The 26,834-nt window shown below is 51.9% G+C and overlaps 10 protein-coding genes across 10 annotated transcripts; 7 read left to right on the plus strand and 3 right to left on the minus strand.

Annotated features, from left to right (window-relative positions):
• Nucleotides 1-846: 846 nt before the first annotated feature.
• Nucleotides 847-2,955, minus strand: SCP_1000010 (SET domain-containing protein; the record flags this gene model as incomplete). Its single annotated transcript, XM_027761871.1, has 3 exons — nucleotides 847-1,128; nucleotides 1,185-1,780; nucleotides 1,832-2,955. Coding segments are annotated over 3 exons (2,002 nt in total), but the record flags the coding sequence as incomplete, so codon positions are not given.
• Nucleotides 2,956-4,542: 1,587 nt separating this feature from the next.
• On the plus strand, nucleotides 4,543-5,058 carry SCP_1000020 (hypothetical protein; the record flags this gene model as incomplete). Its single annotated transcript, XM_027761872.1, has 3 exons — nucleotides 4,543-4,666; nucleotides 4,722-4,811; nucleotides 4,862-5,058. The coding sequence occupies 3 exons, from the start codon at nucleotides 4,543-4,545 to the stop codon at nucleotides 5,056-5,058; spliced, it is 411 nt and encodes a 136-aa protein (XP_027617673.1).
• A 1,975-nt stretch (nucleotides 5,059-7,033) lies between these two features.
• Nucleotides 7,034-8,296, plus strand: SCP_1000030 (hypothetical protein; the record flags this gene model as incomplete). Its single annotated transcript, XM_027761873.1, has 6 exons — nucleotides 7,034-7,237; nucleotides 7,297-7,479; nucleotides 7,528-7,750; nucleotides 7,800-7,956; nucleotides 8,016-8,196; nucleotides 8,252-8,296. The coding sequence occupies 6 exons, from the start codon at nucleotides 7,034-7,036 to the stop codon at nucleotides 8,294-8,296; spliced, it is 993 nt and encodes a 330-aa protein (XP_027617674.1).
• A 932-nt stretch (nucleotides 8,297-9,228) lies between these two features.
• SCP_1000040 (hypothetical protein) lies at nucleotides 9,229-10,181 on the plus strand (the record flags this gene model as incomplete). The annotated part of the gene is made up of 5 exons (XM_027761874.1): nucleotides 9,229-9,352; nucleotides 9,402-9,488; nucleotides 9,541-9,659; nucleotides 9,714-9,980; nucleotides 10,077-10,181. 5 exons carry the CDS (start codon nucleotides 9,229-9,231, stop codon nucleotides 10,179-10,181), a joined length of 702 nt encoding a protein of 233 aa, XP_027617675.1.
• Nucleotides 10,182-10,635: 454 nt separating this feature from the next.
• Nucleotides 10,636-14,288, plus strand: SCP_1000050 (Interferon-induced GTP-binding protein; the record flags this gene model as incomplete). The annotated part of the gene is made up of 12 exons (XM_027761875.1): nucleotides 10,636-10,745; nucleotides 10,820-10,907; nucleotides 11,179-11,563; nucleotides 11,623-11,727; nucleotides 11,780-11,848; nucleotides 11,900-12,191; nucleotides 12,248-12,643; nucleotides 12,707-12,898; nucleotides 12,955-13,178; nucleotides 13,233-13,517; nucleotides 13,617-13,990; nucleotides 14,055-14,288. 12 exons carry the CDS (start codon nucleotides 10,636-10,638, stop codon nucleotides 14,286-14,288), a joined length of 2,754 nt encoding a protein of 917 aa, XP_027617676.1.
• A 1,451-nt stretch (nucleotides 14,289-15,739) lies between these two features.
• SCP_1000060 (hypothetical protein) lies at nucleotides 15,740-17,300 on the plus strand (the record flags this gene model as incomplete). Its single annotated transcript, XM_027761876.1, has 2 exons — nucleotides 15,740-15,757; nucleotides 15,807-17,300. The coding sequence occupies 2 exons, from the start codon at nucleotides 15,740-15,742 to the stop codon at nucleotides 17,298-17,300; spliced, it is 1,512 nt and encodes a 503-aa protein (XP_027617677.1).
• A 1,601-nt stretch (nucleotides 17,301-18,901) lies between these two features.
• SCP_1000070 (hypothetical protein) lies at nucleotides 18,902-20,367 on the plus strand (the record flags this gene model as incomplete). Its single annotated transcript, XM_027761877.1, has 3 exons — nucleotides 18,902-18,924; nucleotides 18,980-19,057; nucleotides 19,113-20,367. 3 exons carry the CDS (start codon nucleotides 18,902-18,904, stop codon nucleotides 20,365-20,367), a joined length of 1,356 nt encoding a protein of 451 aa, XP_027617678.1.
• A 736-nt stretch (nucleotides 20,368-21,103) lies between these two features.
• Nucleotides 21,104-21,343, minus strand: SCP_1000080 (hypothetical protein; the record flags this gene model as incomplete). Its single annotated transcript, XM_027761878.1, has 1 exon — nucleotides 21,104-21,343. One exon carries the CDS (start codon nucleotides 21,341-21,343, stop codon nucleotides 21,104-21,106), a length of 240 nt encoding a protein of 79 aa, XP_027617679.1.
• Nucleotides 21,344-23,022: 1,679 nt separating this feature from the next.
• SCP_1000090 (predicted protein) lies at nucleotides 23,023-24,360 on the minus strand (the record flags this gene model as incomplete). Its single annotated transcript, XM_027761879.1, has 4 exons — nucleotides 23,023-23,265; nucleotides 23,316-23,576; nucleotides 23,778-24,056; nucleotides 24,112-24,360. 4 exons carry the CDS (start codon nucleotides 24,358-24,360, stop codon nucleotides 23,023-23,025), a joined length of 1,032 nt encoding a protein of 343 aa, XP_027617680.1.
• Nucleotides 24,361-24,866: 506 nt separating this feature from the next.
• On the plus strand, nucleotides 24,867-26,262 carry SCP_1000100 (hypothetical protein; the record flags this gene model as incomplete). Its single annotated transcript, XM_027761880.1, has 4 exons — nucleotides 24,867-24,946; nucleotides 25,003-25,147; nucleotides 25,210-25,279; nucleotides 25,334-26,262. The coding sequence occupies 4 exons, from the start codon at nucleotides 24,867-24,869 to the stop codon at nucleotides 26,260-26,262; spliced, it is 1,224 nt and encodes a 407-aa protein (XP_027617681.1).
• Nucleotides 26,263-26,834: the final 572 nt, after the last annotated feature.

Raw genomic sequence — 26,834 nt, forward strand, 5'->3', positions numbered from 1 at the left:
CGGATGAGGTGTTGTTGGCAACCACGAGCTCCGCGAGCGGCGTGACGGGTATCTGCGGCGACTGCGATACTCTCATCTCCTCCTCGCGTTGCTTCTTCTTGCGGAGCATGAAGTCCTTCAGCGACAGCTTGACTTTGGGTGGTGGCGGCGGTGGAGGCGGCGGCGGCGGCGAAACGATGGATGATGGAGTCGGAACGTCCTTGGTAACCGGCCGATCAAACGTGGCATACGATAGCCCAGGCGCAGGGACAGAGGGTAGTGACGCGCCGCATGCAAACGAGTCCAGTAAATTACTTGGACTACGCTGTGGCGCACTTTCTACGCCTGCAGCATGAGTCCAACTGCCATAGTAACGAACCGGGGAGGGCTCCCTCCAAAATGGAAGGAAATCTTGAGAAGATTCTTCGTGCTCTCGCGCATGGTGTAGTGTAGGAGCGGCGACGGTCGACACAGCTGGTGGGGAGTGTTCACGCCTGGAGATTGAGGGGGTGAAAGCAAGAGCGTCGTCTTGCGGCTGAACGTGGGCAATCGGCGCACTTTCTATTCTTGCATCTGCAGTTGGAGGGATGTTGGTGGTCAACGGCGAAGGCGAGGATGAGCGTCGATGTAAAACGGCTGGAGGGGGACCACGAGGAACAGGTGAGCGTAATGATAAATTAGCGAACGGAATGCTTGGTGATATCGAAACGCGCTCGTCGCACGCAGGGGTCTGAGGTAACTGCACGGAGATGGCAGGAGTAGTGGGCGTCGACGGCGCGGGTGGAGGTGGTGGAGGCATCTGGATAGAGTCTAAAACGGAACAAAAACTCAGTTGGAGTATACGAGCCCACGCGCTCCCAAACTCACCAGCGGAGCTATCATCTACTTCCATACTATCAGCCTGTGCCTGTCCCTCCCCGTCTCCGGTGCCGCTCGAACTGCCCATGTCCCCGCGCACGTGTGCATCGTGCGCGATCGAATTCCGCAAGGCCTCGAAGCTTTTGTGGATCCAGGCTTTGCGCATCCTCGGCGGCAACAACATTTCATCTCGGTCCACGTCCATGGCGTTGGGTGATCGGAAGTGATCAGAGGTCGGGGAGATTGAGGCGGGGTCGATGGTGACGCGCCGGCGATCACGGCGCGGTCGCTCTGTCAATATTTGCGTAAGACCGACGTCAACTGAGACGGTACACGAAACAACGCACCGTAGTCCTCATTCACGGTTACCTCCTCATCTGTCGCCTTTCCCTTCCCTTTCCGATCTTTAGACTTGAACTTCGTGGTCCTTGTGGTCTCCGCGGCTTCTGGTACAGGAACCCGCTGCGGGGTGTTGCTCGTCTCGCGGCGCTCGTTGGTGTGCACTTCGTTCGAAATGACCGTCGAAGGGCTAGCATTTTGTTCAAAAGTGCAGTCTGCCTGAGAGGGAGATGACGGCACCATCTCTACGCCGCCGATGCCGCCCGCACGCGGCACACGCTCCCTCGTCCTGAAGCCCCTCTCCACGCCGATCAAGGGACCCAGGTCGACCTTTAAATCTCCGGAACCTGCATTCTCCCCTTCCCGTACCTCCGATACGGCACGATGGGGTTCGAAGACTGCATGAGGGCCGGAGAAGTTAGTGTCAAAGTTCGTCGGGGGTGAGGGCGACGGCGTAGGTGGCGTCTGCCCATCGACGAACGCCGCCATGCGGTTGAGGGCACAGTCGCTCGCAGAGGCCCCGCACGCACACGTGGTGAAGGTGGACGAGAGGGCGTGCAGCATGGATGTCATTTGGAGCCGAAAGTAGTCGATCTGCCGCGGACTGCGAAAGGAAGTGAGTCAGATTCGGGCGACGACGATGAACGCGACGCACGGGAACGTATGCGGGCTCTCGATGAGTGCAGGGAGGTGATGAATAACGTTTCCATCGTCCCACTCCCAGCCAAGCACCACCTCCTCATGGGCTTTGACATCTCGCAACGCGAAAATACCAAACCTCAGCGTGCTATCTTCTCCGCGACAGATCATGGGTCGGAGGACCGCGTTTGGTCGGCATCCACTCCTGACGAACCGCGCTTGATCGCCAGTGAAGCGCGCATCAAGAGCCACGTCAAGCGGCGGTCCGAGTAAATGCACAAATGGTTTGGGCATTCCGAGGTGGGCATATGCGTTCAGGGGATCGGAGAGGTAGGCGGTCGAGGGAATGACTGTGGACGTGAAGGGCGAGATGAAGTTCGTGGAAGGGATGGGTTGCGATGCATGGATGGCGTAAGACGGCGGGCGGACGGAGAGGTTGGTGTGGGAGAACATCGAGGGATGGGACAGGGAGGAGAGGGGCAGCTGGGCGAGGCCGATGGGTGGCGTAGGCAGGATTGCATTGGATTCGAGGGCGGTGACGCCGCGCCAGTGTGTGGCCACGCGCCGGAGTTTGTCGCGGGTGTCGTCGCTGGGGACGATGTCCTTGTCGATGGACACATAACTGAGCGTCCAGGGCTCGTCGATGTCGACGTGCTCGTCCTCGGTGTGGTGCGTATTGACCGAACTGCGCCTCTGCTTGCGCTTGCCACCGTCTGCGGTGGCGGCGACACTCGGCCTACGCTTGCGCTCGATGCCAGAACTCACTCGCCGTTTGGGCTTATCAGCCTGCGAGTGCGCCGCCGCCGCCCTCTGGCGAGCCCTCTGGATCATCACCGCATGCTCCCTGTCCACAGCCCGCGGACGACAGACCCAGCACTCCCACTCCTCCGGGATCTGCGAATCGACGATGTCGAAACAGGCCGCATGACACCACCGCGAGCATGAGTCGCACCCGATCGAAAAGCCGTCGTCGTAGGCAAAGCCGCAGATGCAGGTGATAGTGTCGGCCGCAGGAGGCTCTGGTTCGGGAGCGAGAGACTTGCGCTTGAGGGGGACGGTGGACACAGTATCTCGAGAGGATCCAGAGTTCAGAACGAGCAACCCCACAGCCGCCTCCTCCTCGGTCGCATCAGTTGGCATAACACAGCGTCCGAAGCGTCTTGTTCGTCTCCGTCGGCGTCGAGTAAAGCACTACTTCGTCGTTCAGAAGAGAAAAATAACATCCTGAATAACTTTGCCTCAGCGTGAATTTCCTGCCTCTCAAGCCACGAACAAACAAGTCCAAATATACCCTGCTCGTTGACTCAGACGACCATCTCGACGTCTTCCTGGCCAAGCTTCGACGTCTTCCTCGCAGATAAAACCGTTTTACTTCTCTGTCTTGGAGAGTCTTCCTTAATCAATGCCACCACGAATAACCAGTTAAACAAGCGTACTGATTTGAGCGATGAGTCACTGATTCGGTGGCCCACCTGTATGTCGTTCCCTTTGACCGCGCTCCTATATTTTGGCTGAGCATATACTTGCTCTAGAAGTTCATTGTTGAACACGGTTACGTGTATACTGACACGAGGCCAGATCCCGGTTGATTGCGCTCGTCCACACGCCGTAGTGCACGGATTTTGTCCCCAAATGTCTCTTTGCTTCGTTAGCTGCGCAAGCAGATTTCGACTTGCTGAATCATTCGGAGGTTCCTATGTCGTGCTCGAAAGTATCTCGGACATGCCGCGCTTCTACTAAGGAAACTAGACCTCTGTTAAACATGGCGCGGCAATACGTCTCTGAATTTACATGCTCTCACCTCGTCAAGTGCTCGACCTAGGTCGTTACGACTCTATCATCGATGTTGTGTCTCCGTACCGTCACCGTAATGCACACCCCAAGTATTGCCAATTTCTGGCGAAAGCGGACTTTCGAGTGGGGCTACAAGACTGGGGGTCTTACCGTGCTCCCCAAGAGACTTATTCGTGGGCTTTCTGGCATCCTGATGCATGTTATGGGTTCCTTCCGAACGTACTCACAACGCGTATTGTAATCTTTCTTGAACAGGTGCGACTGCATGCCTTGCGACAATGTGGCCTCGGGATGCAGGTATTGTACTTCTTGTAGCGCGTTCCGCCTCTGATTGATGTTTTTGTTGCGGTGCCTTGTTGCTTCATTCTCTAGGTGAGTTGGTTGACTCCTTTGTGTTGGTTGACCTGAGGCTCGCCTCGAAGTGGTCGCCTTTAGTCGGTGACATCTGTAGGTCAATGAATTATATCGTTTCAACTTTTGCCGTGTGTGATGTCTTACCTTTGAACCGTGGAACTCAGTTTCGTCTTTCGATGCGATGGCTTTGGAACAGTTGAGATCGTCTGAGTTCACGGTGGCCTCTGAATCGCGATCACGTGCGCATCATAACACAAACTCTCCTTTGTTCCACCGAACAGATACCTTATCCAACGACCAGATATTACAACTTTGCAGGCATCGTGAAATAGAACATATTCTCATGGTGGCGGCTAAAGGATTCCAGGATCTCTACGCTGGTGTGCCAGCAATTTACTCTGCGGCCGTACAAGCAGACGAGAAATAACGTCGGTGCGTTGGTACATCGTAGTATAACAATGGTGCGGTGACTTCGTCCGTCTATTGTGACAAGTGTCTTGTCACTGGCACAGAAATTCATTTCTCGGTGGTAACACAGATGTCTACAACCTGAGTACTCTCCTATTTTCTCATCGCCGTATGGCGTCGATCGCTTTACGGCCACTATCACCCATAATCTTCCCGCCGAAACCATGCAATCTTCCGACGGAGGACGACTTCAGGTTCGCCTGGGCTTATCGGAACGCCGTTGAGAAGGCCATGTGTGAGTGCTCAGTGCTCATTTCTGATCTGAGAAGATGGCGTACAGGTTGTGTCAGTCATCGGGAGACCGGCGGGGTTGAGACCTGCCCACCTCGTTGATGCATACGCGTACGAGACGAAGGTATACATGGCGCTGTTCGTGAACGGTAAGGTCCCAAGTGAATTTAAGTCACTGTCGCTCACCGCACTCTCGCAGATGTGCCCTCACAGGGGCAAGAGATTCGTGAGCTCATGAACTTTGTGAGAACGAAGGGGACGCATCTGGAATATCTGATGGAGGTTATTCACCAGATCTGCGAGGGCGCACGATCTGGCTCTCTCCGTTTCGTTTCTTCCGCGGTCCCGCTAACGTTGACGTTGGTTTCTGTAGTACTATGGCATGCGCCCTCATGAGATGCGCTCTTCGTAAGAAGAAGACGAGGTAGATGACGACGCCTCTATTCGCGCAATCTATTCTCGCGACTCTAAGTCCCCCGACTCCAGGCCTTCTTCTGAGGAATGGGGTCCCGATGGGGATGGACTTCCTAGTCCCGACGAAGTTCGTTTTCTATGATTTCCATCGGCTTTGTAGACTGACCATGTCGTTTCTCTGGGCATCTACACAGTTCGGTGCCGACCCCGTGGTTAGCTCACTGATCAGAGCCTGCTCTGATAAACTCTACCCCTCGGATCGCACGAGAAGAGATGACTGAACGTGGGTCTTCTGGAACCGTAGTTGACTCAAACTTCAATGCTCTGCTGTATGCGACATGTGTCATATCTTCCTGTGCAGGTAAATTGGTCCATGTTATCTCGACGTGCTTCTTCCTGAACGGGGAGTGGGAGGCTATTCCGCGATAACCGTCGACGCGAGTTCAGTTTTTTAATGGAGAATTGTCGCAGTGTACACCTGAACCAAACATCCAACAAATCAGATCGCCGGATATGCTTTGCCCCTCCCACAAGATTTATCTTCCTCCCCGCTCCACGCCAGTATTTCCGCTACGAGGTGAGCACATGGTGTCGCCTTGCTTCTGACATCCATCCTCTGCTTGCTCTCTAGATGCAGTAGGACGTTAATGCTGGCCGCGGTTCAAGTAAGAATTTTGGGAGCGCTGTCGCCAAGTTGTCGAGCATTTGGCCCACCAATACCTCTGTTGGTCCGTATCCTACCGTCTGTTGAATTTCATGGTGAAGAACACGCGTTGTTGTGGGTTCGAATTCATCTCAAAGTAAGCAAGACATCTTGTCCTCTCTCATGAAAGGTGACGTCAACTGCAGCACAGACAGTTACCTGGAGATCGTGTTGAACAGGTGTGCGCGTTCGCAAAGGTACTCTTCCCGCAAACGCATGCTCTGCAGCCTACCCCTCAGCCTTCTTCATCAAGGTTGGAAGCGCTGTTCGAATAAAGCTCTGTGTCATGTTGGCGGGTGCGGCCACTGGCCCTTTTCCTTACCTTGAAAGCGCTAACTCCATTCTGCGTATGCGTTCTCCCTTCAAGAAGTTTCAGGACGACGTCATCGAGCACAGCCTGCCCGCTCCCTGCTTTATCTCGGTTTTAGGGTGTGTTTAGTACTATACACTGGACGCGACGAATCCTTTTCTTTTCCCCGCATGAAATGTCTTCGCCCTCGAGGAATTGCAGATGCGCGGTCCGTGCGTATATTGAAGACAATGGAGAGACGAGCCGGGCTTATCTCACTTGATTCTTAGCTGAATCGCCCCCGTCGTCTCTTTGTACCCTCAGTGCATGTCGATGTTTGCGGTAGGACGGGCTGCCGAGGTCTCATTGAATGATTTTGAGCTGTGTTCGAGCGAAATAGCACGTAATATTGGTTGTACATGTTACCCGTTCGTGCGTATCCCTCTTCTTCCTGGCATCGCGATAATGCTCTTGTACTTCTGCGTGATTACATGACAGTTGTACCTTTTCTCGCGGATCCCTTCGTCCCGACAACAATCCTCATGCCGTGCCTGCAGGTCTTGTGGTGAATTTCACACCGGACATGCATCAGCGCTCAGCTTCCGTGTGCAAGTCAATCTCGCCCCGGAGAATCGGTCCGTGCAATACTGAAGGTGTATGCACTGCTAGATACAGCAAACGCCTTTGACCGTCCGATTGTGGTGGTAAAAACTATAACTTACATCGAGCGAGCGGTTCCGTATGGGGTTCGGTTGTGTCAACGTCGAACTTTTCCCCCTAGGCTCTTCTCTTCTCAGTTGCATGAACCGAAAATTTCGACGTACAAACAGTCCTCGATTACACTACATACTTACCTGGAAGCCTGACGTATGCTTACGTAAGCCTATCGGAATGCCGCTCGTTCGACAATCTTAGATGTCGACAGCAAGAGACACACTCTCAAGCTTTCAGTAGCTCATCACATTATGGCAGAACCAACGAAAGGTCATAAACGGAAGCGAAGCCTCCAAGATACACCGGTAGATCTCAGCAAGATGAGAATGGCCAGACAGCGCCTCGCTGCTCTCAAGGAAGAATTAGCAGATATCCAGGAGACAGAGGACGAATTGGCGGCATTGATGGAGCACGTAAACGCGCTAGAAGTCATTCTCAACGCTGCGAAGAAGCCAGTTCGTACGATCCTCCCTGCGGAATTCTCGTTGCTTGCTCAAGACCTCCCCACCATCAGAAGCTGAGCTTTTCGTCGACGACACAGACTGATCTCAAAAAACTTGGAGTGGTCCAGAAACGGCTATTCCTCATCCCGGATAGCGTCGCTAGCCTGGCGGAGAAAATGACACCTTTCGCCATCCAGGAGTGTGGGAACCTTCAGACACGAATCCTGGAAATCTACGAGCATGTAAACATGGATGTAAGTTTTCTGTTCACCGGGTGTCTTTCTCCTCACGTAAACGTATAGTATGAACCTGGCTCCCGCATGATCCTCGATGCGGTCCTGTTGTCGTTTGCGAAGATCGCTTCGCAAGAACGACCGAACCAAGGTGTCGCCATTCTCCCTGAAATGAGGATAGCTACAGGGGAAGGAGTACAGATCGTCAATCCAGTCTCTCAGTATGAGTTATGGTTGACAGGGAATGTGGATTACGCTGTCATGCAATATTTAGACGAGTGGGATAACAAAGGCTAGATCTTCTTTTACTGTCAATGTCTTTGCGCTAAAATTCATAACAGAAAGGCTACTCGGCGATGATACTTGCAGAGACTTTGCGCTCGAGGTTACTGAGGGTCGTCTTTTCCTTGTGGAGGCCAAACGTCTCAGAGGTGAACCTTTGTCTTCCTTCTTGCCTGAGGCGGTTAGTCAAGCCATAGCACTGTCGAAACTCACTACGTACGTGTCTCTGGTCATCCACATTAATATGCCGCTTCTAATCTGAAATCCATGCGAAGATGCGACGTCATCCGTTTCTGCCTTTCGAACGGTCAAGCATGGATATTTTGCATCCTGAAGAAGGATCAGAACGAAGATAAATGGATCTACTACCAAGCAACTGCTCGTTCTCTTTCCAGAGACCATGTACAGACCTCCGATCGTGCGGTGCGCGAAATTATTCAGCTGGTGTCCGAATGGGTGAGTTCTTGATATGAGGGTAATTGCCTTGATTGTTCACATTCCTGTTCATTAGCTGGTCCCTACAGATGGTTTAGAGTTGTATAAGCTCATGGGTTGATTGAGGTCCGGAGCTTTTGGATAAACATACGATGCGTACCCTTGTGATAGGCCTGTCTGAACTGACTTCAAAGAGGCATTTCATACGTCCTCGGTACACTATGAAGGACGACCTTTCGTGTTATAACATTTATCGATATACCAGTAATATTCGCACCTTCAGGACGAGTAATATCACTGATAACGATCGGGTGGACGCGTTATTTCCTACCTATAGAACGTTTCTAATTGGGTTTGGGGCCTCTCCTCCGTGTTTCTCCAGCGCGAATCGCTCTTCCCTGTTGTACACCCTTTAACAGGGTGTCGAATATGTTGGACGACTCCACTGCCACTTAACACGACGCAGAACTCGTCCTCCGGCCCACGTTGTAAGCATGACTGCGGCGTGAATCTCTCTATCTTCCTCCATGTTAAGATTCCCACTTCACCCCGATCGTACGCGCCCCTTCGGAATCTGACTTAAATGATATCAAAATGGATGCGGGCGTTGTTCTGCAATGCACGCGGCTCGTGTAATGCTATCTCCTAATTGTTATGCTCGTCGTCAGCGAACTACCACGTCTGCAGTGCCGCTCACTGCACGGCTATTATTGTCGCCAACAGGTGCATCACTGTCCTTCAATGGATCCCGAATATAGCCTGCCTGCACTGCGTCAGGACGAAATAATTACCATGCTGTGGAAACGAGTAACTTGGGCCGCCAGTGAGTTAGATTACCTGTGAATTTCAATCTTCGTATTTGATGTGTAGGCTGCCAAAGCGTTCAACCCTGAAGGCCTGACCTCTGACAGAAGACATTGTGCTTCCGCTTTTGTTGTCTCGTGGACACGTGCTAAAGCCACATCCCACATTTATAAAATTATATCGCTCGAATATCTCTTCCCACTCGTTCTTTCGCTCGCGCCACAACATCTGACTGACCCGTCTCTCGTCATGGCTCCCATTGCACGGCCTCCACCATCTCCCATACACCGCCCGCCGCGCCCTCTCGACCCTCCAACCCCTGGTGACTTCCGATGCGCTTGGACTTACAGGCAACGTGTTGAAAAGGCCATTCGTGAGCACGCGTCTCTCCTCAGAGTAAACGTGTATTTACATCGTGTCAGTTTCCTGGAATCGTGAAGTAACGTCTGCCCATCTGGTTGATGCGCTCGCGTACGAGGCGAAGATTTTCATGGCTCTGCCAGACCATGGTTGGCACAATATAGTGGGAGAGTCTCGGCCACTTACCCATAAGTTTGTTAGTTGTTGGCATCAAACCTCCGGAGGAGCAGTGTCTTCGCAACGAAATAGAAGCGCTGAGGGCTCGCTTGGATAAACTGGAAGCTCGACTGCGAATATTTGAAGAGAGCAGTGGTAGAAAGGTAGACTTCGATGCACCTTCGTACGACCATAGCTAACATCAATTCTTCGAGAAGTGTAATGCGCTCTCCCATGACAAAACACCTTCTATCGGCAGGAAGTCTTCGCGGGATACATATTCGTCTGCTACCGACTCCGGTCTCGCGGGTTCAGATACCTATGTCAACAGTCCACTCGTCGACAAAGAAAGCATTCCTTCTGACCAAGAAGGTTCCTCTGACCACGGAGTTTCTAATCCTATCGTGGATGTTGACTCCTCTCCTGGCCTCTCTAGCGCAAACTTGCACACATCCTCCAATAATCGAGCGCGTAGACACTATGAGGTTCGTTTGAGGCAATCTTTATAGATCCACGTTGACTAATCACGCCTTTTCTTTCCCTTTCCGCCACGGGTCCTTCTACTTTGCTCTGATGCACAGCACGACGTCTTGCTCAGAGACTACTTGGAAGATTTCTACATTCACCAAAACGCTATTGACGAAGACTACATGGTTCACATCTCCACGGCGGAATGGCCTCGATAATTGACTACTATCTCTCGCGGATTTGATGTTCTGTCAACTTTTCTTAATAGTCTACAGTCTTACCTGATTAATTCCTGTACTGGTGTAATGCTATACTGTGCTTTTATCGTGACTGCTGTGAGGAGAGCGTTGTTTTAGGATGCTTGCTACCCCCGAAATCTAAATCTCTGATTCCTACCTACCATGGCGTGAGTCGTTTCCTTCGATGTATCGTGCAGAGCTCCTGCAAATCTGATCACGATCACGTGCAATGGTTTGACGCGAAATTGGAACAAAGGCTTGATCATGCACCTCGTTCTGACCTTGACACTACTCCAGAGAGAATCATCTTCACACCCTCTTCTTGCATTTGCTTCTTGTCCAGAATTCTAATACAGTTTCCTCCTGCCATACACTCGACTTTTTACCATACGCCACAACCGTTCTCAGCCCCGAACAATACAGACGGTACACAATGTTGCCACACGGTACAGCCCAAGAGGACCTTCTCCTGTCCTCCGACAGCAGCTATGCTCAACGCTGCAAGCAAGTTTTGAATTTGGTTAAGAACCTTCGGGCGATTGGGTGAGCGTTAGCGTGCTTTATTTCTGTGTCGTTCGCCAGTGGCGGTCAAAAGCTAATGCAAGTCCGCGACGTAGTGCACAAGCCGACTTAGACCTTCCTAGAATTGCAGTAATAGGAAACCAGAGCGCAGGGAAGTCGAGTTTAGTAGAGGCCATCTCTGGAGTAAGTACGGTTGTGTTCTCCCCCGGCGGCGATATCCTTCATTCGTTGGCGAGAAATGCTGCAAGGGAGTCTTGCGTGTCCCTAGCGCATTGTTCGAGCTCGCAAATCACTTGCATGCTCCAGACTATGCAACGTTTTTGGGGCGTGGTGCGCGGCGACCATGTGACATTCTCTCGCAAGGTCGCCTTGTGTTTTGGAGCCAACAACTAGGACGTCTCCACCTGTCTCATATTTTCGCTAACATTTACTGCTTTTCTCTTTCCATGGTTAGATCACCGTCCCTCGCGATGCGGGGACTTGCACGCGCTGTCCGATGGAGTGCCGTCTCTCGTCATCCTCTGGCTCGTGGTTTTGTCAAATCTCCATTCGCTGGGAATTCAATGATGATGGTCGGCGCAAGGACGAGGTGCACGAGGTGCCGTTCGGACAACTTATCACAGACAAGAACAAAGTCGAGTTGATGTTACGCCGCGCCCAAGCCGCCGTGTTGAACCCGACTATTCCGTGCTCCCGGTTCCTCACTATGAGTGCCGACGAGTTGAAGGAGGACTTTGCAGCGAATGGCCTTAAAGCGTCGTTGCCCTTCTCCAAGAATGTTGTTTGTATCGATCTGACTGGGCCGGAGCTTACCGACTTGTCGTTTGTTGATCTGCCTGGTGAGTAAGCTCTTTGACACCTTGACACATTATACGTTAGCGTGACGAGTGGTTTTCAGGTATTATCTCGAACGCTGAGCCAGACATCGTCAAGTTTGTAGAAGGACTTGTCAGATCTCATATCAAAGGCAATTGTCTCATTCTCGTGTGCTTGCCGATGAGTGGTTCGTAGCCACATTTTTCTCTTTTGCCTGTTTATAAATGCTTCTAATGCAGACGACATTGACAATCAGAGAGCTGCTCGTCTTGCGAGTGAAGAAGATCCTTCAGGTTCGCGTACAATAGGTAATTTTCATGTTGCTTTGCTCAGCCAGCTTTTATGACATTATCGCGCAGGCGTGCTCACGAAGCCTGACACACTGCCCCAGGGGGCGACAAAATCTCGCGAGCTTTGGCTCGACGTGATTGAGGGGCGTCATCACGCTCTGACACACGGGTACTACTGCACGCGCCAGCCCGACGATGAAGAACGCAATGCAGGTATAACGACGGCTAAAGCACGTGCTGCCGAAGCAGACTTCTTCGCGAAGACGTCTCCTTGGTGTATTTCTACCCACCAGCATCGATTCGGCACACCGAGTCTAATCAAGAACCTCAGCAAGCTGCTCACTCAAGTTATCGATGACGTGTAAGTGTTGTACACCGTCTATGAGAAGGTATTGACGGCGCCTCTCACCTTGATAGCCTCCCCAAACTCCAGGGCGAAGTATCCGCGCAGCTTTCCAAGTGCACCACCCAGCTTGACCGGCTCCCGCAACAGGTCAACACTGAGCCCTCGGCGTTTGTGCTTAACCTCGTCACCGCATTCTGTACCGACGTCCACGCTCACGTCCAGGGTGGGCCGAGCACGGCAAGCCTTGTGCAAAAGAACCGAGCAGTGTATGCACAGTTTAAACGAAGCATCCGGTTGACAGCACCGCCGTTCATCCCTTATCCGCGCGCGGAAGAGGCTGAGGCGGACAGCATGAAGTTCCTAGAACTAGATGAAGAGGAGAGCTCGAACGAAATGGCTGTGGACGATTCAATGGCAGTGCAGCCGAAGTACATGTATTTGAATGACGTGAGGCAATTCATTCGGCAGTGAGTACTGTTTGATCCTTCCTTACGAAGAGCACGTCTTCATCACGACTTGAATCTTGCTAGGTCTATTACACGGGAACTGCCCAACAACGTTCCGTACCCGGCCAAGGTCGCACTCATACAGGCATTCCAAAACCAGTGGGATCGCCACAGTCAGAACTGCTTCGATGCAGTAGATACGGAGTTCCAGCGGACGCTCTTCCACATCATCCAGACCAAGTTTGAGCGTTACGAGCACCTCAAGACACGCATCCAGTTCGTCGATATTTGGTCATCATTCAGGATGTCGTTCTGAAGAGTTGAAAACACAGATTGGTTATGAGAGAGCTTGTCAAACATCGAAGAGACGCGACGCTCACCTACATCCAGAGCCTGCTCAAGCTGGAAACCACGCCGTTCACGCAGAATGATCACTACCTTGCCGAGAAGACGACTAAAACGCTCGCTCGCTACAAGGATGCACGCGCAGGCAAAGTCGCGCCTGAGAAAGCGACGCCGGCATCCAACTTTTTCAGCAATGGTCCCTTCGCTGAGTGTACGCCTCGTCTTCTGGCTATGTCTATGTACCAACCCGACATTCCTGTTGTAGCTTCTAACAGATTTGCAGCTTTTGTACCCACGCCTACTAGCAATCTTCCGCACCCGTTGGTGCCTTCGCGAGAACCGTCTGCTACGCCGACGCCTACGCCGACAGTCTCAACGGAAAATTCTACGTTCTCGTTCGGAGTTCCATCAGCGTTCGCTCGCCCGGCCGCGCAAACCCAATCACCCGCCATCCCTATTATATTCAATGGTCAAACAGTTCAGCAATCTGCTGCTCCTACCAATGATGGCATATCTCAGCCTCAGCCATCCCCTTCTACGCCTGCATTTGGTACGTCATCATTTGGTGGATTCGGGGCATTCAGGGGAATAGCTGTGACTCCTGCTACAACTGTATTCGGTACACCTGCTGATCCCCAGCGACCTGCAGCAACTGGCAAGGCAAACGGGAAAGCGAAGGAGAACGGTTCTACAAACCCGCTGCTTCCGCCGTCTTACAAGACTCAGCTGGCTTCCGAGGCGCCGCTCAACGGAGTAAGGACATTGGGCACTTCCCCAGAAAACTCGTCGTCGTCTGTTACTACCCGAAAGCCAACACCTGCGTCTGCTGCGGGACATATCATGCGAGCCCTGGAGCAGCCAGGGAATAACCCGGAGGACGTCAAGGCAGCGCTCGCTGCACTTGCGAAGATTGGCTACAATGTGCTTGAAGTTGACTTGGGTAAGCTCAATCCGCCCGATGAGTACGAGGAGGAGTTGCAGGTGATGGCGGAAGTCCGCGCGTACTTCCAAGTTGCCTATAAGGTCTGTCACTTGGTTCTTGTTAATCCAGGCTATTGCTAATTTTGCGCCCGGTCTTCATGCCTAGCGAGTTATTGACTACGTCCCTCTGTCGATCGACCACTTATTTCTGTATGCGTTCGCGGAGGACCTACAGGCATTCTTGCTGAACAAGCTCGGGCTTGGGGGTCCCAATGCTACGGCACGATGCGAGGCGTACCTGGTAGAAGATGCGGGCGTTGTTGCTGCTCGTGAGGAGTTGACGAGCAAGAAGAAGCGTCTCGAGAGCGTGCAGGTAGAGCTGTTCAACTTTGGGCTGTGACAGGTGAAGACTAGATCCAGACGTCGCCTCACTCTCGTATTCCGAATAATCCATCTGATGCCGTGCTGCGCTCTCGTACGTTCTTGCTTTGATGTATTTGCCGATATTTTACCGCGAGTATGATCGTATGCGAGTTTATGATCTGCGTAGCAAAACCGCGTCAGAAGCAATTGCGGAGTTGCTTGCGTCTTCACATTGCTCGACACCCGCGTACTCTAGACGGAGGCACACTTTCCAGGGCGCTAGACCGTACTCAATGGCCGGCACAGAGGCGAGTATGACATTCAACCTGGTGATACCCCCTGCTTGGATGTGGATGGAAGCCGAACTGTATGGTCTGCCATTCATTCCTTTGAGTACGCGTGCCAACAGGCGGCTAGCGTTTGTAGACTGTGGACATCGAGCAAAAATTCTATTCCGCGGACGTGCATGGGACGGCGACGCAATATGTATAAACATCGGTCCTCATGCTCATCCGTCCGACACTGTCCGCGAACATCCGATTTTTCTAGTACGTAGGATTTCGATCGTCTCGTTTCTGCATTCCATTCCTGTCAGCCTCTCTTGTGGTTACTTACTCAAGATAAGATGACGCCTTATTCACTTCTTGGATGTTCACAATGTTTACCATGTAGATAGATCACGGGTGAACTTACTCAGTTTGCTCTTGTGGACGCAGTACGTGATTGACGTTCTTCACTTTGCGAAGCTGTCTCAGTTATATCTGACGCCTTCGACCTGCATATGAAGCGTCAGTCATAGGTTTCGCCGGGTGTCTATGAGGAAGCGCAGAACCTCAGAGCGCCGCTGTCCGGCGTCCGTGTGTGCCAGAATGATGAAGATTCAAAAACTGCTGGTTGGTGAGTTATCCTGAACGTGATGCCTTCCTTACTCCCGTTCGTAACCTGATTTGAGCGTGTCTTTCGTCTGTCGGACCGTCCGAGATTTTCAAATCGTTTTATGGCGAATACTCCGTGTTGTACAATTTCCTCGTTGCTGTATATATCGCCCGACGAACAGTTCGACTTTAACACTGCCTATGAAAGCCAATTTCTTTGTGGCCGTCACCGGAACAGCCTCGAGTCAACGCCACAAAGGGGGCTGTTGCCGAGGGCCACCCGAATTATTAAAGACAACCTCTGGCCTGCCTGTGGCTCTCTGGCAGGAGGCGCCTGTCTCGTCTTTCCCCCGACCACGTCCGTCCGCCCTGCAAGCTCTCCCGCAAGCCCCTGCCATGAAAGCCTCTGTAAACCAAGACGTTTATCTAGAAATCCTCAGCTATCTCCATCCGGTCTCAGATAGGATTTCCCTCAGGAACTTGGCTCTCGTCTGCAGGGGCCTCTGCGATTTAGCGCTAGACGTTTTGTGGCGCCAACTGGATGGCATTGTACCCTTGTTCAAGCTCGTGGGAAGTGAAGACTGGATCATTCACGTTGATCATTGCAATAAAGATGAATGTCGATGCGTATGTGTGGCCTTTCGCCGTTAGATTTCGTAGATCCTGATACCTCGTTGCAGACGACCCTGCGAGAGATTCCGGACGCCGAATGGGCGCGTTTTCTCGCATATGCGCGGCGCATTCAAGTTGCGGGCAAGGACGCGCCTCAGGATATCGGCAGGATCGACAGCCGTGCTCTTCTCGCTGTTATTCTGCGCGCTGATGGCGAGCCCATTTCCCCCTCACTGACCTCTCTGCAGATGTCCGTGTGGACTGATGTTGATTCTTTACTGTTGTTTTTTCTCACCGGATGTCTCTGTCAGTCTACGCACAAGCATCTACGCGACACCTTACTCTATTATCTGGGACCGATCAAGCTGGAGATGCACGGACTAATCAACCAACCCGCACGGCGAAACGCGTCCTTACGCAAGCTGGTCGTCGCGGGTAGGGTTGATGTCATTCTGGTCGCGATCCGCGGCTTGGCCACGCTCCAGGAGGTGCATATCAATGATAGTAGATCTGCGCGCTCTTCGCTGGAAACTCTCGCTAGTCTGCCCGATTTGCGCGCTGCCCGGTTTGGATTCGAAGAGTACGTCACAGGCCCTGAACCATATGCATTCCTCGCTTTGCGGTATCTCGACGTCTCAGGATATCTGTCCGACCTTGTCACTCTGTTCACGAATCTCTCGGCGCCGAGTCTAAACTCGCTCACGATCAGATTCTACTTCTGCTTACACCGAGATCCGGACTTTTTGTCTCACTTCATCACGCTTCTGGATGGGCTGCCGGTGCCTTTCTGCTCCACCCTTCGCATACTAAGGATTTATACCCACTTAAAGCATGAAGAGGAAGTCGCTGTTTTCGGTGGTTTTATCGACGTAATCAGGTCACTCCAGCGGTTATCTAACCTTAAGGAGATCTCTATGAAGGTCCACTTTTCCCTATCACTGTGCAACGCGGACGTCCGCGCTATGGCCACCGCGTGGCCGCGTCTGGAGATACTCAGCCTGAAATGTCCTCTCGCCCTCGATCAAGGCACACCCAGCGTGTTCTCTCTTGTGTATTTCGCGCGCAGCTGTCCACACCTGCGTGAGCTCTCACTTCCGCGCATGGCGTGCCGCTGCTCTTCTGGTCCCAGCAATGATATCCATGCGGGGCTGCCATACAACACTGCCCCTGGCATGACCCTGCTCTCTTTTGAGTACGACATGCCGCGAGACCCCACACCTGTGGGTGCCCTGGACGGTCTCCAAGTTGCGGCGTTCATTCACCGTACTTTCCCCTCTGCGCGGATAGCCGTTTCGTGCAGGAATTCGACCTGGTTTCGCGTCGTGCTACCCTTGGAGTATTTCTTTCAACACGTGGATGAATATCTAGCGCGTGCTATACAGACGATGTGTGCGGCTTTGGAGAATGAGCGTACGCCCGCCGTGCAACCTGATTCCACGGCTGCTGCTCTTCCGCCACCTACAGCTCATCGTTTGTTCTCGATAGGACCGTCTCAGCTGTCTGCAGCGAGCATTGGTGCTGTATACCTCGTTCTGCTGGGGATCCTGTGTGCGATGGATTAACCCGACTTGCTCTTAGATGGTATTGAACACTCGTGTCTCTGCTGGTCTCTGCACGATGAATATTATTAGTTTGTTGATTTCGTATGCTCATCCCAGATTATACTTATTTACTTCTGCCTGGCATGCGGAATATCCCAGTACTCACTTTTCAGCGTTGAACTACGGTCGCCTCGTATATACATTGCGGCTTTGAATTGTATGTTCAGCAACCGGAGTGTACGTCATGTGTATGCGTAGCAGAATAAAGGCTTTGCGTACTGCAAGAAGCGATCGAAAATTTTCTGCAGGATCATGGTCCGTTCCCATTAACGTTCGAGTCTGTTCGAGTTCATATTTCCTGACAATAAGCGCCCAGTGGTTTCGCGATTGCCGGCGTCTGTCTGCTCAAGTCCATGAACCCGCTGTACGCGTCTCATTGTCCAACGCTACTGCTGGACTGCTTTCTGGGAAGTGACACGAATACGTTCGCCACGTCCTATTGCTTGTTTCTCCGTCTGCCTCTGCGTGGATATGAGCGTTCTACTCCATCGTGCTCGTTCGAACAGTCTCATCAAACTAGCGAGGTCTTTGTTCGTCATGTATTCGACTGAAGATTTTTCATTCATTCTTACTACCGACAACGTGTTTACTACCAGTGCGGCCCTAATTCATTATACACTACTCTCTGTCTTTGCCTGTCGACGGTCATGACTGCGACGTGCTGGCTCGAACGCGGTTCCGAAAGAGTTTGTTCTGGCTGGAAATACGGACTTCCCTCCTCTCTATGTGTCACTAAGGTCGCCATGTTCAGATCGAGAAGATTTATATTCCATAGACCGCGTTGGCAGACACGTCGACTACGTATTCGAATTGCGGACGACTAACGTCTAATACAGATTCGTCTCGAAGGCACCAAAGCTTCGCAAGTCTCGTGGGTGTGCACGGCCACGCCAGGATCTGCATGTTCTAGGACGTTGATCGGGTTGGCGGCGCTCTAGAAGGGGACGTCTTGGACTTTAGCAGGTGCGCGTCCGTTTCTCATTGCCGGGCGGATCCATCTCCGGTACGGACCATTTGTACTGCGCAAGAGCACAGGTTGGCCAACGTTACCTCTCACTATTATCCAACAGCCGAAATGTTGCATTGCCATTGACGTCCCAAAAAATCATTCGTATACCCCATAGGTTCGATGCGAAGAGCTGAGAGCTGCCGAAAACCGCATGCCAAAAATGGCGAAAGTTATCGTGGGCGAGGGCTCGCAGTCAGTGCATTGAGGAGTGGTTTCGTTAAGTAGGTGAGTGAGTTTTCATTTGACGTCCGATATTTCCGAATTAGGCGCCGTCCGGTGGCCACTCTGTGATAAACGCTTGGCTGCTTGTGCCACAGTCCGGCCTCCCGTTTCCTTTGTTCTAAGTCAGTGCGTTGTTACTGCTCTGATGTAAGCGCCTAAGCGTTGGTCCAATGCATGTCCCCGTGGCGCGCTACCTCAGGTATAAAGCTGGGTGCTTGCTCGGCACCCACCACCTCCAATTTGCTTTCGTATCTGTTAACTTAACTGGTTTTTTGTGCGTCTTTTGATCGTCTGTTACGATTCAGGTTACTCACATTTAGCACACAGTACTATGCCCTCGAACCCGCGTAAAACGTACGTTAAACAGCAGTTCCTCGTTTCTGACTCACACAAACGTTCTGTAAGACAGGAAGTACAACTGCGACAGAGCTTGTTGCACCTATGGGACTGACTCGAATTCCTTATTCCAACATCATCTCAACATCCAGTACGTACCATGTCCATCGCTTGTTGCGTATACACTGACAGCGGTGGACCGCTAGCGAAGCGTTCGAGGCTGGCACCAGACGCGGCCAACGTGTCACTGCGCCAGAAGCTGTAACCAGCGCGCAACCGCCGGCCACCATGGCTTCCGACGCGCGAATACCACGTGAGGAACCCGTCGTCCTCAAACGGTCACGAAAGCTCAACGAGGTCGTGCGAGCCTGGACTTCTGCGAAGAATTGGACAACACCCGATCAGCAAGCGGTGCCCAGAATGCCCATCTGTCACAGCAACTTAGGCAAAGCCACGACGGGCACTTCATCCACTGGAAGGGGCGTGGAGGGTCCCTTCCAACAAGGCTGGCCTTCTTCAACAATTTCCTTGGCGTCGTCTGGACAAGTGGAAAATGCTGGAAGTAGAACTGAGGCCGCACAAGCAAAGTCTTCTGTCCTCCGAGAAGGAACAAGAGAGAAACCTGTGTCGGGAGTGCGTCTTGGATCCTCCAATCTGCAAGGAGGTACTGGTAATACTCCCTCTTCTGCAGGACCTTGGGATTCTTCTGTTCAAGAGAACGCAGGAAGCATGCCGGCTTCAGCAAGACATCCGGAGCCCTCCACGCGTCCAGAAGGCATAAGCATCTTACCTAGAATGCCAATCGGGGCCCGTCTCCCGAACATGCCATGCACGCTGGTCTTCGGCGACCCGGATTCCAGTATCCGTTCGGCACCCACTGGTTTTGCAACACATCCGGAGTCCACTGTGCGACGAGAGATGAGGGCTGCGAGACCGATGCCGTATCCGCAAGTTAACCGTCCGCGACTGCGGCGGGTGAATGTGCCGCGTTATGCCATGCAGGTCCCCTCGCGCTCGCCGTATACGGACCAGGTCACCGCGCAAAGCACGGGCCACGCATTTGGGCCCTTGCGAGTTGCGCAGGCCGTGGCCGCACCTGTGGGTTCCAGTTCGGCCTCAGCGGCGAGCGGGCCTACGGGTTCCGCTTCGACCTCAAATGCGAGCGAGCCCGCGAGCTCCTCTTCGGCCTCAGCTTCGACCCCTTCAACGTCGATTCCGATGGTGTTGAACATCTTTGAGCTGCCTCGCGCCGAGGATAGCGGAGGGTACGACCACATGGCCGACCTCGAAGGTATAGCGGTGAATGTCCAGGGACGTAGAGGGAAACTGAGAGAAGTAACGTTGAACCTCCAACTTGGAAGTGCGCTCGAAGAAGCGTTGCCGGAGAAGATGTTTGTGATTCAATATGACGACTCTATGGCTCCAACTCCACCCCCTGGTTCTACCGGTCCCTCTGCTTAGGTGTTGCCGATTGCGTGTTGTAAGTGATGGAGGTATGATGGAGGTAACTGCTGTCAGGTCTGAATGTATGTATGCACTTATGCTGTATGCTTTATGTTTTATGTTTTCCATGCATCTATGCTTAAGCTCTGAACTGCTGTGTCGAGAGCAGATGAAACTGGGGTGGTCTCAGAACTGTGTAAACTAGGAGGGAGAGAGTGCGTGTCACACATACGCGTTCTGAGACTGGGACACCTAAAAGTGAATCGAGGAAGGACGCACCGATCATGCCGGTATATTGGCGACGCCGGCGAAGATGACGGACAGTCTGAACTGCGCACTCCTTTGGAATCTCGGAGTACTTATGTCGGGGCCACGCCCTCCTGTGGGTCTGTGCAGGTCCTTAAGCCGCCGACAGTGCTACGACGTCCGCGACAAAGCCGGCTATATTTTCTCCTCGTCGATATCTCCTGTCCGTTTATATATGCTTGACGGAGCCTAATGCACAAAATATTGATCGTTACATGACTCAACGTCAACATGACTTCAGCTGGCTGTTTGCGAACTGCACTCAGCTTGCCGTTTTTACTCAAGGTAACCTACGACCGACGTCGATTGAGCTTCTCAATCATGTCCAGGTCATGCTGTTTCTTCATACGTGCCGCAGGCCCGACACTGTCTGCCCAACTGATCTCTCCCGAATCATTGAGGAGCGCTGAGTACTGCGCCTGATCGTCATCCCCAAAGTGAACTTGAATCAACATCGCGCCCAAACCTGTATCCACCGCCTCCCCCTTCCCAGTCCTCGCACCTTCACCGCATAGAGGTCCTTGGTGACGACCATGATGTTCGCGCGACGCAGATCGCCGAAGACGAGGCCCAAGCGGTGCAGCTCGTCCACCGCGAGCTTCACGTCGCGCATGAGGCCCGGACGTAGCTCTCTACCTTTGAACTGGTGGTGCGCATCGCGGCCCTCGACGAATTCCATTATAACCATATTGACACGTCCACGTATCTGGGCGCAGAAGTAGAGCTTCAGTGCCAGACCGATATCGGCGAGTATGTGATGGGCGCGCTCGTTGTATGTACGTCTCGCAGAACTTAACGAGCACAGGTTTGCCGTCGATCTTTGCGCGGAAGACGGATCGGCGGTAGTTGTCGCTCCTCGTGATCGAATCGTGCTAAGAACTCCAAGGCACCCGCTGAGCACTTCAGACTGCATAAGCGGGATTGAGAAGGAGGCGGCCGTGCTTGGGCATTTTGCTCGGCGACAGAGAATGGTAGTGCCCCTGCGACCGCACCGAAGAGCTTGGCCACGTGGGTAATCCGCTCATTCTTGAAAGGATCCCCGCCCAACTAGATGTAGTCCGTGAAGGGCTGGATGATGAATACGTCGACGAGAACTGCACCAGAGAAGTAGATGCAGGGACCCGCGATGGATATGACGATGCAAGGGCAGCATGACACCGTGACATTTCATATCTTCTCGTACTGCAGCTTGGTCCGCTTCGAACTCAAGTCGAGCATTAACGTAGACAACCTACCTCATCCTGGGAAATGTGCTTCAAGAATGATAGTGCACCTTGAAGTCCGCTGTCTGCACCTATTCCTAGTTCGTTTTTTGACCTCGATGTAGATGTAGATGCCCTTCTTCTCGCCGTGCGTTCTGTCCTGCAGAAGTTCTCGAACGAGAGCGTCGGCTTCAGTGTCTTTCTTGTTGGAGTGCCTACTTATGGCGACCTTGACGTGCCGTTCAAGAGTGATGTCCAAGAGATACTCGATATGACCTAGTGTCGCGGATCGTACAACGCGTCTTTGAGCTGAGCCAAGACCCAGCTTCCGTCCGATAAGCTGAAGGAATTGGATGGAATTCTAACGGAAACCGGGCTTATGTGGCGAAGTGCACCGAACACAGGACTACTCTAGGATTGTCGTCGTAAATTTGTCTTTGGTTTCTCTGATGTGTAGCTGACATATCTGTATTGTCTCTTTAGGTTGCGTTATCAAACCAAGGCTCTCCGGCTGCAGACCTATTGTGCCACCTCATTCTTTCAAGAGTGCAAGGCAATGCTGAGCGGATTATCACAGAACGTATCTAACATATGCGTGGAAGTCAAATGCACTCGAGCCGACATCTTGGTAGGTGTACCAAATATTTGATTTATCTGATGCTGCCAATCACAGCAACCGCGTAAGTAGTCCGAGTCAACCACCGCTGGAGAGAGAAAAAAAACTTCAACTTCAAACAAAATTCCAAGAGTCTCAAATGAGTCATATCGGTGTCAGTGAGTATCGTTGAAACCCATGTTTTTTCCTTTTTGACGGAACCAGCTGCAGATCAGATACAGCCAGCCGCGTTGACGCGGCTTCTGATATCGGACATCTTTCCAACGATGACCATCCCGAACGTAGCTCTCCTCGACATGCCAATAAAATGTCTTCTCCACTGTCCTCTCCTGTTGTTCCGTATGTCTCCAGCAAGCACTGAATGAAAACCAGTATAATTGAACGAAGAGGTCGAAAAGCGTGGTACGTCAACGAAAGCAATAGGCAAAGGAAGACGTCTGTGATGAGTTTGACTGATATTACTATGACGCTGAGGGTGCTGGACCGTCAAGATAGTTTCAGCATGAAAAAAAGAGAAATTCCTTAGTACTCACCAAGTAGTAGGGAAATTCATTTCATGAGGTGCCGCAGACGATAAATCCCCTCTCTAGCAGCAGCTACAGTGTCATATACCACGCGCTCGGGCGCTGTTTCCTCTTTTCGTCGTAAGCGCCAGCGTAGCAAAGAGCCATCTAGTGCGTGCCGAATGGCCTCGAATATCGAGAATGCGCCTTCGGCAGTTGGTCGCTGGTCTGGTTGGTGCGCTGTCATAACCTGCACCAAAGGTTGGAGAAACTCAAGATCAAGGTATGTCTGACGTTCGATGTATTAGAATGAATGGAAAGATGCGATCTGTCACTCACTTGGAGAAATTCTTTCTTATAGAGATTTCCCAAGATGAATAGATCGGCCTTAAAGGCATTATACGGGACCTCCGAGGAAAGCTCGGGCAGTTCCTTGTCTCGGCCGCGTCTACCAAGCACATACGGGGACGTGCCTTTCTCAATGTACGATGAAATGCCGAAGTCGATATAGTAATACCGGACAGGATGGTCCGACCGAGATAATGGGGATAACGTACGCGTACCATCCCGACTTGTCTCAATCCTCACAGGATGATGTCCCTGAGGATACAGGGACCGAGCGTCCATCATGATATTAGCGGTAGCACAGTCTCTGATACAGAGGATCAGATTCTCACTGAAAGACATGACTAGATACACCACTTGCCGGTGAGCGACACCTCAGCTATGCAGGTAGCAGAGGCCCTCGATTTTTTGAAATGAGCTCAAACATCGGCAAAACGCAGCGCGAGTGACAACTACCTCTAGTGTTTGCCTCATAAATTCCACCGCCTCTCCGATCGTCCCAAACTCGGGATCATTAAACGGTCTCAGGTATAGCATGATAAGAATGGACAGCTTCGGATCTAATGGATCTTGAAGGACATCCACGACGGGCACGCAATGATTCAGGGGATCTGAACGAGCGTCTGACTTGAAGAGATATTGCGCGATACGAACTTCATTCCCGTCCCTCTCCACGCTTTTCAGGGACACCAGTTCTCCGCCATCTTCTTTCACTGCATCCATTACATGTCGAGCCTACAAGTATAAGTACAAGGTCAATTGCCAAAGAGCCGTTATCAACCAGACATACCAACATGCAGATGGAGTCCTCGCAGAAGTTGGGAGCGATATCCGTACCAAGCCATGAGGGAGACCAACCTGGCCTGAATCGTGGCCGGAGTAGATAGCCATGCTGTTCGAGATAAACTTGACGGTCTCTCCAGAAGATTTCGATTGGTAGCAGGGAGTACAAGCCTTCAGCGGTTGACTTCGCATGATGCTGGACTTCCTCTGGTGTACATCGCGCATAGAACGGGACATTGGCAGCTGCATGTGTCATGACGAGAGCAACCTAGTAGCGCTTCTGTCGTCATACCATCTCAATCGTAGGTTTATGCAACAGAGAACCGGAGAAGCAGTGACAGCGGGATCCTCCAAAGCATGTGCACGTGCCTAGCACCATGCCAGGAATATATTTGTCGCTGTGGGTCCAAGTTTATACCCAGACATGCACTTGTAGCGTGCGCACAACCTACAAATACCATGAGGGTGAAGATGGGAAGAGAACATGAGCGTGCAGCCGTCCTCACTTTCTCCCCTCCACATCTGCGAACAGTCTCCCTCTGCAATCAGTTACGTGAATTTTCTTTCCCGCAAGACCCCCGAATCCAAACCTCTCATTGCGTGAAGTTGCAGGATGGGGAGCGCTTTCGACATCTTCGGTGTGGTCGTTGGGGTCCTTGGCATCATCACTTCTTTTCCAGTTATTGCGGCCATCCTCCAGTCGCAGATCCCCTCCCGGAAATTAGAGGAACCTGACCAGGTCCTGGTGGAAACCGAGCTGCTATGGCGCAAATTGTCAGTGAAGGTCTTTTCGCCGAGGCCGATCATCCATTCAGGAAAAGGACGGACTTGGCCATGAAAAGGTAGAGTTGTCCTGCACCTATTTTCTGTATAATTAATTTACTGCGCATGCGTCTAGGCTACGTCGTCTTACCGAAGACTTCCGGTTGCAGTCTCACTGCGCGGCAACCTTTTTCCAGCAATGCTCGAAGATGCTTGATGGCTTATCATGGTCAATTTCGCGTCTATGCACCCACGCCAAACGGACTCGAGCTGAAATCTTGGTAGCAAAAATTCCCATGGTTGCTCACCTTCATGATGCTGATTTCGCTTTGGTATGGTCTAGTCTACGACCGCCGAGGAGCGAAAGAAGCTTAAGCTGGAGACCAACCTTGAACAGTCTCAACGGACTGCAGGTGACGGTTGTTCAACTCTCACATTGATCTTGGTGCTAATGCGATCACTTGCAGTTCAGTTGCAGTTGACAGCGCTGACACCACCTAATACCAGATATCTCGATAATCTTCGAGATAGTATACATGTTCTCGATGAGAATTTACTTGATCCTGAGAACCGGTCTACTGCGTCGGTTCTGAATGCCATTTCGAGTACCATCGTTCTGGCTGCAAATGCGTCAGGCGAGAGTTGCACGACGTTCCACGACAATTTGGCATCTCAGCCATGTTTATACTCCTACGACCAAAACGCGTCGGCCGGTAGCTCCGGAGCATCCGGCGGTACCTCTACCTGTCAATTCCCAGAGTCCTGTCTCACTACAGCTCACACTGCAGTTAATATCATCTCCGCCGTTAAGACAGCGACCATTTGTGACCCCCCAACAGCAGATGATGGCATAGTCGTCCACCGAGTGCCAGTTGACACACACTTGTCCGATCCCGATCCCATTCCCGCGCCCCACGTCTCGACCATCTATGAATGTGCCATTCCGCCCCAGGGGATCTCTTCCGGTTCTTGCCACGAAGATGCATGTGACGGCAATTCCACCACTCCAAGAGACAGTTTGGCATCCTCGGCTGGACTGTCTTCTGCTGCTACACGTTGCACAGAATCGCATCGCAAATTCAGCGTTCCGGTGCCAGCACTGGGTGGACAGCTAATCATGCCACGTTTGTCATCATCCAATACTGCGATGCAACACCTCCTCCGTGAAGTCGGACGTAAAATCGTTGCCAGACGCGGGCTTCTTTATTCCCGCTCCCTGTCCACCAATGCCATCCGTGTGGCTCGAAGGCGAAATCATTCGTCCGGTGGAAAATCTGCAGGGCGTATTGCACGTCCATACCAAAGACAGGTCGATGCACAAGTGACGCGCTACGATATCGGTGATGAAGATTTGGAAGCATTTTGGGAAGATTGTTCAGATGAAGATTCGCTCTGACTGTTTCCTTACTGTTGCGCTAATGCAACTAGAGCATATGACGCCTTATGTATGTCTGTTGCACCCGCATTATGTATTCCTTGCAACGATGTCCCGTCTGTATTTATCGCAAGAACATCATAACATGTTTGAAGTGCAACATGCGGTGTCACTGTCAGATTGATTGTCTAATCGTAGACGAGGAAAGTAAAATCAGTTCCCACTGTCTGACAACCGCTAGACACCAACTCAACAAATTCGCAGCAACTTGAACTCGAACGACAAAAATATAGAAGAACATAGAAGAGGCTATGGGACTTTGGCCATTAATACTACAGTACGATCGCCTCAGTCACGATATGTTAGAATCTAGACGACGCCTGGCAACCGCACTTCAAGCGATGTTCCAACGTATCGGCAATTTTATAGTATGACCCATAACTAAGACTGAGAAGCGTTATATGAGTCCGGCCATCATATGTAGGTACCAAAGAGGTTACCGTTGAATTTGTCGTGGAAGTCACCATGGATGGAACGAGAGAGACGTGATCGAAGTTCTGAACGATCGAACGAACAGCCTTCCCAATTTGGAG

The sequence above is a fragment of the Sparassis crispa genome, assembly GCF_003851025.1.
Source record: "Sparassis crispa DNA, contig_000009F, whole genome shotgun sequence".
Classification (NCBI taxonomy): domain Eukaryota; kingdom Fungi; phylum Basidiomycota; class Agaricomycetes; order Polyporales; family Sparassidaceae; genus Sparassis; species Sparassis crispa.